Genomic DNA, 13,430 nt, shown 5'->3' with positions numbered 1-13,430 from the left:
GAAGCCAATTCTAAACAACAAATCGATCAGGAGTGCATTATAACTCACATAAATTAGCACACTCAATACTGAAATGAAATCTATCAGGCAGGCAGTAGCATTGTCTGTGTCTTATATTAATGAATATCATGAATTTTGTAAAGTTAATATTTAGTTGCTTTTGCTATTAATATCTATAAACAACTTTTTTGAATTTAACTTTTTTTCTTATAATTATATTTAAATATTCTCTGTTTTATTGCTTGTATCAGGCAGACGGCAGCACTATCAACTTAGGGATGGCAAAGATTGTTAATTGATATTTTAAATATCTTCTCAGTAGATCCTCAGAACTTCACAATACTAAACATTTTATAAAAATATCCATGTAATAACTGAGTCACAAGTTCTGTGAATGTTTATAAATATCTTAATAAGAGTGTGAATTTCTTGTTCTTCTTACTGCTGTTTCTTTTTTATTACATAATAACTCAAGAACCAAAACAATGGTGTCAACCAATGTTACCGAGGTGACATAGTTTCAAATGGAATATCCGCGTTTATGAATTTTATCAATTATTAGTAGTATAAAAATTTTCTTGTCTGAACGACGTATTCATTACCTCTTGAGGTTAGCTTTTGCACAATACTTTGATGTTCTTTTTTTAAAAAAAACATAAATACATGGTGAACAGAATTTACCCGACAATAAATATTATAATTGGAACTTCACTGTATTTAGAATTTGGTTATAAATATAACATTCATATGTCTTTTTAAAGCAGTGTTTCGAAAGACATAACAAACTTTTCAAAAAAGGAACTAAATGTAGGGATAGCTAATATCAAGGATTAAGAAACAATACAAACAAGAAAGTATTACGTATCGTCCCTACATAATACCAGAGGAAAGGATTAACACATAGTAATACACATATAAGTATTTAACAACAGTTTAGTTTAATGTATTATATTTTTTTAACATTCTAGTTCACTGGATGCACGTTTGTCCTATTACGTAGGAATGATGCAAATTCCATACCCAATGTCTTGTCTGCATTGTTTTTGAAGAATTGATATTAGCCATCCATACATTTACTTCACTTTTAAAAGTTTTTTCTTTACTTATAAACACTAGAAGGTATCGAATCACCAGTTTGGTACTCTCTTTGTCTAATATATCTCCAGCCGTAATCCCAATAAAATTTAACGAAGCTGTGCGTGTTTTCTTACATCAAAGCCACATCGGGCTATCTGTTGTGTCCACCGAGAGGATTCGAACCCCTGATTTTAGCGTTGTAAACCCGAAGACTTACCGCTGTCCGGGAGGTGACTTCACGAAGCTCGACCAACTTATAACATCTTGGTGTAAATCATATAGTTAAATTAAAAGTCCCCCCTGCTAGTACAGCGGTAAATCTACGGATTTAGAACGCTAAAATCAAGAGGATCGATTCGCTGCAATAGGCTCAGCATATAGCCCGATGTGGCTTTGCTATAAAAAACACACTTAAATTAACAATGTAAAATAATTTTCATAATTTTAAAACATAATCAAAAATTATTATAAATATTAAAATTGTTTCCCCCCCTGAGAATCAAAGTCAATTTTACTGACTTACAGTGCCAAATCCGAAGTTCGATTCCTCACGGTGGAGAGACCGCAGATAACACATTGTGTAGCTTTGCTCAAAACGAAATTTTATGATTACAATAAATACAATAAAACTTAATAGAATTAAATATTAAGAAAACTAGACTAGAGTGTTATTTTACAAAACGTATAAAGATAGCAGTGACCAGTCGTTCATTTCTGAAATTCATGTGTCTTAGTGATTACATGCAATGTGACGCTACTAACAGACGTTCACGTGTCAGTTGTAGTACACATCTGAAAGTAAACATCGTAAACAAGCACAGCTACAATACCGAAGTACGTCTGGAGAAGCGTTTACTATGAATCATCGGGTTCGAATCCCTATACACCAAACATGCTCGCTCTTTCAGCTGTGGGATGTTATAATGTTACAGTTAATCCCACTATTCGCTGGTAAAAGAGTAGCCCAAAAGTTGGCGGTGGGTAGTGATGACTAGCTGCCTTCGCTCTAGTCTTACTCTACTAAACTTGAGTCGTTTAGCTCAGATAGTCCTCGTGTAGCCTTGCGCGAAGTTGAAAAAACAAATCATGAATCATTTTCTGATATCTGCACAAACATACACCCAAGGTGTATCAGCGTTAGTCGTCCATAATTTCGAACTGATTGACCAGAGGGAAGACGGCTAGTCCACAACACTCACCAGGATTTCTTGCAGTATTCTTGTCTTGCCGAATAGTGGGACTGGCCGTTATCTGTATTTAGTTTTGATTATAACAGGACGCAAAATTTGTACCAGCAGATTCATATTCCAGCACTCTAACCACAGGGACACTTGTTCCATGCATCACAAAATGATTAATCATTACAAAACAAAGATTGTACAATATTTGAAATGTAGAGGTCAAGGCAATTTAATAAGACAGTTAGGAAATAGAAAGTGACAAAAAACAAAACAAAATCTGTAACATAAGTAATGAGTTGAACTTTAATTAATTAATACTTTTATTAATACTATTAAAATTAATACTATTTTGCCCGATGTGGCTTTTATATAAGAAAAACACACACAAACTACACAATGGGCTCTGGGCCCATCATGGATATCGAAACCTAATTTTAGCGTTATGAGCCTTCAGACTTACCACTGATCCACTGGGGTGGGGCGTCTCTGTATTATCTTTTTAAATATATAAAAAACTGAGTGAGTCACGAGCTTTTTTTTTGCTTGCTTTTAGTTCTCTATTTACCTAACTAGTTAGCAATGGCTAACAATATTCATGTACCTGTGAGGTTTTGCTTTTGTTTGGAAGCAATTCGTGACGACAGCAGTGTATTTCAATGAATTATTCTTTGACTGGTTCAGCATCTTGCATAAAGCTACATAAGGGCTAACTGCGTATGGAAATTCTCAATTTTGAACTAAAATGCTTGAAGGAAAGCAGCTAACCGACAGCGCAGCGCCTACTCCCAACTCTTAGGTTGCCCTCTCTGATTGCATAGTCGCTGCGGAGTGCATTGTTCTCGAATCATGAACCTTCGAATGTACAAGCTGTGACGCCAATCACTAAGTCACACCCTGTTAAGTATGAAAACACTGAGGTTGCGCACAAAATACGATATTTTTTCTTTAGATAAGTCGAATTGTTAAGTTTCCATTGCATTCACACCTGTGTTTATTAATAACGTTCATTTTAATACGTGCTTGTTTATTGTAAGATGGATGTTTTATAATCTTATTACGTTTTGTGGTAATAAAACATTATTTGAAGAATTTATTAACCATAGCTCACTGAACAGTTCATTTACTAATACGCTTGTACCTTGTTTGGGCTATCTGTTCTCTGCCCACCACGGGTATCGAAACTCGATTCCTGCTACAGTCATGTGAAAAAGTTAGGACACCCTATGAAAGCCTATGTACTTGTGTAACATTTTTGGATATATAGATATTTAATCTCAATTTTAACAATACTGAGAGACTATAGGAATATAACTAAACAATTAAACCTGAAGAAAAGACTTTTCAAGATCTTCTGTAAATGTAATTCTACAAAAATGCATATTCTAACTCAGAAAAAGTTAGGACACCCACACATTTATTCCCACTTAAAATGGCTCAACTCTCACACAGGTGTATCACACCAGGTGCACATGATTAGAAGATCGTTACTCAGCATTTTGAATGAGGCTTGCCCTATATAAACCTCAGACATTTAGTTTGGTGTGCTCCTGACTGTTGAAGTGAGAGTGAGCACCATGGTGAGAGCAAAAGAGCTGTCTGAGGCCTTCAGAAAAATAAATTATAGCAGCTTATGAGTCTGGTAAGGGATTTAAAAAAATCCCAAAAGATTTTGCAATCAGCCATTCCACTGTCCGGAAAATAGTCAACAAGTGGAGGGCTTTCAAAACAACTGCCAACATGCCCAGGTCTGGTCGTCCAAGCAAGTTCACCCCGAGAGCAGACCGCAAGATGCTAAAAGAGGTCTCCAAACACCCTAACATGTCATCACGGGACCTACAGCAGACCTCATACCAACTGCGAAGCATGGAGGTGGAAGTGTCATGGTTTGGGGCTGTTTTGCTGCAGCAGGACCTGGACAGCTCACAATCATAGAATCCACCATGAATTCTAACTGAGTATCAGAGGGTGGTTGAGGATCATGTGAGACCATCTGTACGAAAATTCACCAAGGACTGGCTGAAAACTAAGAAATGGAGAGTCCTGGAATGACCGAGTCAAAGCCCAGATCTTAATCCCATTGAGATGCTGTGGGGTGACTTGAAACGTGCTGTACATGCAAGAAACCCCGCAAACATCTCACAGCTGAAAGAATTCTGCATTGAGGAGTGGGGCAAACTTTCTTCAGACTGATAGATAGCTACAAGAAGCGTCCACTGCAGTTATTTCAGCCAAAGGGGGTAACACTAGCTATTAGGGGGTAGGGTGTCCTAACTTTTTCCTCAGTTAAAATATGCATTTTTGTAGAATTACATTTACAGAAGATATTGAAAAGTATTTTCTTCAGTTTTAATTGTTTAGTTATATTCCTATAATCTCTCAGTATTGTTAAAATTGAGATTAAATATCTATATATCCAAAAATGTTACACAAATACACAGGTTTTCATAGGGTGTCCTAACTTTTTCACATGACTGTATATACTTATCTGAGAATGAAAGTTTTTAGTGATGAGTAGTTTATCAACAAAGTTAAAACAAATCCAATACAAAACATACAATTCGCTACATTTGTCAATTCCAGTTCAAACTGTAAAAAGCGCAAAATGTATCAAAGTAAAAAATATAAAAATTTAGAATTTTATTTACATGTTCATAGCCCCCTAGTAGTACAACCGTATGTCTTCGAATCTACAACACTAGAAACCGGGTTTAAATATCCATGATGGACAGATCACAGATAGTCTATTGTGTAGCTTTGTGCCGAGTTCCAAACAAATATTTATTTTAAAAACAGCAATTGGAAACATCCCCATTACTAGTTTTTCTTCTATTATTTAAAAGAGTAGAACGAGAACAACTACGGTAGAAAATCTTTTCAGAACGTTACGATAATAAATGTACGAACATTTATGTCTCCTTGATACCAGAAGAGAACCCCATGTTTTTCCACGTGCTCAGATTTGCGTTTTAGTTCATATACACATGTTCGGTTTTTAGATTACAAAAATAGTAACTAGTTGGGTCCGGCATGGCCAAGCGCGTTAAGGCGTTCGACTGGTAATCCGAGGGTCGTGCGTTTGAATCCCGGTCGCACCAAACATGCTCGTGGTGGCGTTATAATGTGACGGTCAATCCCACTATTCATTGGTAAAATAGTAGCCCAAGAGTTGGCGGTGGGATGGCCAAGCGCGTTAAGGCGTTCGACTCGTAATCCGAGGGTCGTGCGTTTGAATCCCGGTCGCACCAAACATGCTCGTGGTGGCGTTATAATGTGACGGTCAATCCCACTATTCATTGGTAAAATAGTAGCCCAAGAGTTGGCGGTGGGTGGTGATGACTAGCTGCCTTCCCTCTAGTCCTTACACTGCTAAATTAGGGACGGCTAACGCAGATAGCCATCGAGTAGCTTTGCACGAAATTAAAAAAACAAACAAAACAAGTAACTAGTATTCCGATTTTGTATTTGAAGAATACGGTTACAATCCACTAGAAGGTGTTTAATGAAACACTGGCCATGAGTTGGTTACTAATGTTATTCACCTCATGCAAAAAACACAGGTTTTGGTTTTGTGTCCTTCGTTTTAAAACTGGCCCAATTTCAAGCTAAGAAATGTTACATTGCAATAACCAAAAGACCGTGAACTAGTTACAGGAACAAAACTGTGCTGTCATATTAGCAGAAAATATACATCAGAAATAGCTAATACATTATTCAACCACGTTCTACCCCTACAAACACACACACACAGTAACACATCTGCGGCCTTACAAAGTTAAAAACCAGGTTTCAATACCCGTGACGGATAGAGCACAAATAACCCTTTACAAAGAAACAAACTATTATCCCTGTATTTTTTTTATTTTACACTTGATTAATTTTCTGAAATTTCGTGTAAGAAAATATAATTTTCTACCAGTGTCTAAACAAACTTATTTTACTCATGCCAATGAACAGCAACAATACAAACATATCCCTAATTTAGCAGTGTAAGACTAGAGGGAAGGCAGCTAGTCATCACTACCCACTGCCAACTCTTGGACTACTTTTTTACCAACGAATAGTGGGATTGATCGTCACATTATAATGCCCCCACGGCTGGGAGGGCAAGCATGTTTGGCGCGACGCGGATGCGAACCTGCGACCGTCAGATAACGAGTCGCTCGCCTTAACGCGTTTGGCCATGCCGGGCCAGTATTAACAAATTTGGTACCAAAATAGTTGCTAATTTCCTAATTTAGGCTTCCAGGAAGTGAATTTTGTTGTTAAGTGCAGAATTGCATAATGGGCTCTCTATGCTGTGTCTACTGCAAGGATAGAATCTTGTTTCTTAACGTTATAAACTCTTAAGATTACCGCTGAGCCACTAGAGAGAGATAAGGTTTGCATAAATTTCTAAAATTTGTACTAGTGTCTTTTTACTACAAATCAGATTCAAAATTATTAACTCTTATAATGAAATATATTGTGTGAAACCTAACTGCCACATATATTTTACACTAATGGCTTTGAAATTATCTGTACTGCAGTGTTTACTTCAGAATCTTATACACAATAACAGTATATTTTACATCTAGAATGCCTAAGACAAATCAACTTTAGGTCAAACTTAGGGCATGGGGAGATAAACTAAGGATTTATAAGGGCATGAAATCATTTGGTTTGTACACTCTTGCAAAACCATACAAAAGGACGACTTAGCACAAGTGGATTCAACAAAAGAGGATTTTCTCCCGTGGTTAGGTGTACAAAAATAAAATATAGCAACATATTTTGTTCTCCACTCCATTTTTTAAAGATATTTTTACATATGATCTTCTGCACTTTTTTGTATCTCAGGAGTTTACACAAATTAAAAAAAAAGACAAAATGTGCAGTATGGGAATAACTAGCGGTGTTGATATTTTTTCAACATGAACAGCACTTTACACGATACAATAGTTTGAAAAACAATGCAGAGACCCCAAAGTTTGAAACGGAGCACCCTCTGATTTAAAACTGTTGTACAGAAACAAAGCAACTAATCAGCAACCTGCGTTAAATGTCATCTTTGAAGCTTGAACTCGATCAACCTTTCGTCGAATATTTCAATCGACAACTCGGCCAGCCGAGTAATTAGCTCTTAGTAAAGTTGAAACATTGAGAAGTTTGGGGGCTGTTCAGTTTTCATTACACATACTACCTTAAAAGGTCTCATACAAAAATTGTGATATGGTAGTTTTATGACACTGGATCAAATAGTTACGAAATTTTATGGACAATGGATTAAGCATCACATATGCTACAATGATTATCACTGCAAGAATAAGACAGGCCTAACCATTTTCTAAGCATTCTGTAAGAGGCGGATCTGAGAAAATTGAAAAAACACATCAGGACGAAAACTGTATAACTGTAAGAAATGAAACACATTTTTTCCCAAAGGAAGTGAATTTTATTTTAGAGCAATAAGCTACCACGGGTTATCAATTACTTGAATTTTGGAATTGTAAATAACTAACATTACTTCTGATCCAGCAGTGTCAAAAAAAAAAAAAAAAATGAAAGAGGAGTCCCCTGCTGTAAGTCTGCGGATTTACAATGCAAAAATCAGGGTTTCGATTCCTCTTAGTGGACACAGCAGATAGCCCAATGTGGCTTTGCTATAAGAAAAACAAAACAAACACATAAGGGAAGTGGACCTTTCCCACCATAAAACTCTTCACGTGAAATTTTATAAAACAAATTGAAAGAAAGATAACTTTAAAACATCAAAAAAATCTGTAAAAAAAAACAAAGTTAATTCTGTTTAACTCGAAAATTAATGAGCATATTTAATATTTAAATTCTGGTTTATTATCAGTGCTGCATCTAGAAATTTTCGCTTCTCTTTTCAAACATATTATTGAAGCGCTACCTATACAAAAAGTAGATTGATGATAGTATTCAGTTAGTTGTTGCCGTCAGGTAGAAAGGTTCGGAATTGCATTATTTTAATAAAAAGAAGAGAGAGAGAAAGAAAATAAAAACTTTTCTTTCACATTTATTAAAATACATGTTGAAAAACTCAGATTTCTTTTTCTATACTTGGCTAAAACTGGTAATATGAAACAACAAATCTATACAACTTCAACATGACAAAAGCAGGAAAAGTTTAAAAGAGAATGTTAAAAACAAGTGTACACAAAATAACATACTACTTTTACAGAGAAAATAAACATAAAATAAAAATTTATCTGGTATCTCTATCCCAATCCAAACATCATTTATTAATTTTAATAAAATGCATTTTACATGGACATTCTAGTAGGAGCATTTCAAAATATAATGGGGAAAGACTATTGGTGGTTCAGAGGCTCGTTGGGTGTTCTAGAATTTTAAAAGTTAAAGAAATAGAAGTCAATCTATTTCTGAAGCATCTGCTCTTATTATTTCAAAAATTAATTAATAACAATTTAAATAATGCAAATAACAGATTTTTACACGAGTGTACTATAATTAACATAAGATACACAGTACATTCATCTCTTAAACGACGCCCTGAATTTTGTCATAATCATTTCCTATCCACACAGAGCCATTATAAACGGGGGCAAGATGATGTGAACTAGCTTCATTGTCTGAATTCACAACCGTTTTGTAAACCACAGCCTATTAAATACGTGAATTGTTCAGCTATAAAATTAGTTCAATTCCCACTGAGAAAATACAGTCGTCTAGATTCTTAAATAGGTAGGCAGTTCTGGAGAAGGATATCTTTGATTTATTTATCTCTATGAAATAGGCTTAACCTCTGTTTCCTAGAATGATTACACGCATGGGCATCCATGTGAGGAGAGTCAAGTCCCCCTTGGAAAAAACATAACTCTTCATTCATTTAGCACATGTATATAATTTTGTTATTCACTTTACAGTTTTACATTGTGCCCCCCATGTGTACAAACATACATACCTAGAAAGCTTTCTGCAGATATCCATAAATGCATGCAGACTGATTTATTTCCTTTTTGGAATAAGACCTATCTTTTGTCTCATGGAAAGAATGTACACATGGGTGCCTTCAAGAAGAGGCAAAAGGAGATATTTGCCTCTCCCCTTACATTCACAAAATATTGCATGTATTATGATGTATACTCAACACCCTAGTTAAACTAAATACTTTTATTAACACTGTAAATTTATGTTTGGGTTTTAAGCACACAACATATTCAGCCTGACTACTAGTTTCCTTCTTACAACTAGAGCACCCTCTCCTTGTTTCTTTCTTCTCTGTTTTTAGTGTGGGTAAATGCTCCCTTTAAGAATAAGTGTTATATCGAGTTTACAAGTTTCAATGATTTTAATTAATGTGGTTTAATGTCTCCAGTTTGTTTTATATTACACTTCTTACTGACAATAGTTACAAACTTTAGTTCATTGTCCCAAATCAGAAATGTTTGAAAAATAAGTTTGTTTGAAGATGCAAACAACCTTTCTTTATACAACAGCAACTTGTTTCATCAAGCCAAGATGAAGAAATGGGTTTTCCAATCAGGTACTCTGATATCTTGCAAGTTCTATATCATCACATTTTAAGAAAAGTTGTTCAAATCATTGAAATTCAATAAATCTATCCAGTTGATAGTTTTTTTAACTACAAATTGTAATACCTGATCAAATTAATAAATATCCCTTTGTAATGGTTGTTTATATTAAAATAACATCTGTAAGTAGAAGTCAAGAGTATAGATAAAGACAGATACATATTGATACACAGTGTGTGTCAGTCCATATCTTGTCAAATCTTTGAGACTTAGTGATATGAAGTGTTACTGGTAATTAAGGGATATTTATACCAGTAAGAAATATGAATTATAAAGTCATGATGGTTATGGATTACTTATAAATGATTGTGCCTTGTACTGTTTTTTGTTTACTTTCTTAACTAATTATACAGCTACTGTAAAAGTACAACTGCTTTCTGTAGCTCAACAAACTCTTAAACTGTTCATAAAATGTCATATATGTAACTCAATAACTAAATAAATATTCAGCAACCAACTGTTACCTGCATGGTTGGAATAAACTCTGTAATAAAAATACTTGAAAATAAGAACACTGTGATTTAAACTTAACTGTCAAAAAAAAAAAAAAGTTATAATATGACCAACAGATTGGTATAGGGAAAATATTTTTATAATAATATTCTTATTGAGATTCAAAGAGAAAAAAAAAATTATAGCAACAATGTTTATTGGTCACAAACTAAAACAAACTTTAAGTTTGATGTTAGTTTTGTTACCAAACATTATTCATGTTGAAATAATCTGTCAAAGATGACTTCTTTTTAACCTTTCTTTTATTAGTTGTTTTTTTTTACAATTCTTGGCATATATTTTGAATAAAAAGTTTCAATGATTTTATAGGAAGAATGCCTTTTATAGCTGTTACAAGAAATGAGTAAAACAAGCTATGAAAATGGTATTCTTGGTGTAATTTCCAGTAGCAAATCTTTATAAAACTTCTAATAAAAAAACAGTATTCAAACTTTGTTTCATAATTGTATTACACCATTGATAAACTTAAATAATTTTGTTTTCTGAAAACTAACTCTCATCTACTCAAAAAATGCATTAATACATTACAGTGAGCAACTTTTGAAGAAGTTTGAAATAACTTAACACTTCATTAAAACAGTTACCAGTATGAAAAAGTGAAAATGTTTTAACCTTGTCTTAAAAAATGAGAGAAAAACATGAAAGTAATTATACTGGCAGTCACCTTATTTACCAATATATCTAACATTCTTTAATAATTGGATAAGTTTATTAACAATATTTCAATTTTAGAATTAAGAAAAGTGCTAGATTTTATCCATTTATAAGAATTATAGTAGTCTTCACATGTGTTAGCTAATACCATTTAAAACTAGTATATATTTATGCAGTTTTGGAATTTGATCTGAAGAAAATGTTTCTTTTCACATAAACTCTTAGATAAAATAAAAAAAATTAAATAAAATAGCTTACAAAAGTATTATCAATAACCTTATCTTTAAACCAGTTGATTCAGGTTATTACTGTGATCTAATCCCTTTAAGCAAGTGTGACAAGAGATTATACAAGTTCTTCTGATTTTTACTGATTATTTAAGTACATTATTTGTTAATAACTGTTTTTATGCAACAGTCTTTCACAACAACATAGCTGAAAGTTTTACAGTAAAAAATATTTATTAACTCATTTCTGCTTATTTTAAAATAAGGCAAGTCTTTCAGTGTCTTTACTATTTTCTACCTGCTAACTTGTGTAGCAATCTTTTCAATAGAAGAAAGTCCTTCAGAGTTTTCCTCTATGGTCTATACCAACAACTTCATTAAGACTTGTATGGCCATCTTCTCGTAAAAGTTCTTCCAGCTCTCTTTTAATTTTTTTCACAACAGGTGGACCTTCATAAGCAACTGCTGTGTATACCTCAACCAGAGAAGCACCTGCTTTAACCTTTTCATAAGCATCTTTACCAGAAAATACTCCACCAACACCAATAATTGGAAGTTTGCCCCGTGTGAGATGATACATATCAGCAACTGTATTAGTTGCTGGATCTTTAAAAGTTTTCCACTTAAACCCCCACTTTCTTCCTTAAGGGAACTGGTTAGGCCTAGTGGACGACTAATAGTCGTATTAGAAATTACTAGCCCATCAACTTCTTTTCCTTTTCTACAGGCCACTAAAGCAATGTCTTGTTTTTCTTTTTCTGAAAGATCAGGAGAAATTTTAACTAATACAGGAGGTTTATTATGACTGAGGTTATTTCGTGCAGCTAGAACAGCATCAATGAGTCCTTCTAAGTTTTTACTGTGTTGTAGATCACGCAGACCAGGGGTATTTGGACTAGACACATTGACAACAAGAAAATCAGCAATGTCACCAAAAACTTTAACACCTTCAACGTAATCTTCCACACTATGTTTACTTGTTTTATTTTTTCCAAGATTAACACCTACTATTCCAGTATTGTGTGTTTTATTTTGGGTAATATAGTTGGAAAGTCTCTTTGCAACTTTCATATGTCCTTGACTATTAAATCCACAACGGTTAATAATGGCTTCATCTTCCGCTAAACGAAATATTCTTGGTTTAGGATTACCAGGTTGTGGTTCAGGAGTGACTGACCCAACTTCAACAAAACCAAATCCTGCATTCAACATAGTCGATACTACTTCACCATCTTTGTCAAATCCAGCTGCCAGTCCAATTGGATTTTTAAAAGGTAAGCCCCAAACACTGGTCTTTAGAAGAGGGCTACTTTCAGTTCTTTCTTTGAAGGGAATACCCCACCTTCCTGCAGTTAATGCTAGCCTATGTGCATTTTCTGGTTCCCATAATCGATGTGCTATAGGAATAACCCATTGCTTATAAAACTTTTCATTCCCACTGCAAATACCAATTCCTGTAAAAATCATACCACTTCCTGTGCATATGATTACCATTGATTTTATCTTTCTCCAAAATCTTGCTTTTGATGCGTCCATTTTCAGTAAATTGTTACCTTATTTATCTGGGGGTTGAAATAAAACTTTTGAAACTTAATTGAAATAAATCCACTACTAGTGGCACTGATGCACAACTTATACACTTGTACGACGCATGATATACACTGTGGAGTATAGTACTAAGTCTAAAGTAGTTTTTGTACACTAACATCAAAAATGTAAGTTAAAAATTACAAAGTATATACAAATTGAATAATAAAAATATTTTCTTTTTCACTTATTATTTACATCAATATTGTATCGAACATTCACAAATTTGAGTGCTGTTCAACTAGTTATTAATTTTTAGAATAAATTAAGTACCTGTATCACACACTACCTAATACCACTTCTTTCGATTATCTGATTTTGAAGGTACTACATTCGTCCAGTTTCAATATCAATTTGCACTTTATAGATGGCAGCACGGAAGCACACTTTTAATTTTAAGAGTAATATTTACAGATCAGTGGGTGATATATTTCATGGAAAGAAAGTTGTTTGATTATTAAGTAATTGTGTGCTAATTTCAAAAAGAAAAAGTGCATTTTTATTAATTTTACTAAACAAATGAACGAGAATAAATTGTATATTAATTTTGTTCTTCATGGATACAAATAAATATATAAATGTTCTTCAATTCATAATCTCGCAAGTAGGCATTTAGTTGTTAATATTATAAA

At 33.9% G+C, this 13,430-nt stretch overlaps 1 protein-coding gene across 1 annotated transcript; it reads right to left on the bottom strand.

The window, feature by feature from the left end:
• Positions 1-10,557: 10,557 nt before the first annotated feature.
• Positions 10,558-13,163, bottom strand: Dhod (dihydroorotate dehydrogenase 2). Its single transcript, XM_076470875.1, is given in 3 exon segments — positions 10,558-11,820; positions 11,823-12,773; positions 13,072-13,163. Coding segments are annotated over 2 exon segments (1,194 nt in total). The 5' UTR covers positions 12,748-12,773; positions 13,072-13,163; the 3' UTR covers positions 10,558-11,551.
• Positions 13,164-13,430: the final 267 nt, after the last annotated feature.

This window comes from Tachypleus tridentatus, chromosome 12 (assembly GCF_004210375.1).
Source record: "Tachypleus tridentatus isolate NWPU-2018 chromosome 12, ASM421037v1, whole genome shotgun sequence".
NCBI lineage: Eukaryota > Metazoa > Arthropoda > Merostomata > Xiphosura > Limulidae > Tachypleus > Tachypleus tridentatus.
The sequence above is the reverse complement of the archived record's forward strand: the minus strand, read 5'-3'. Positions and strand labels throughout refer to the sequence as shown.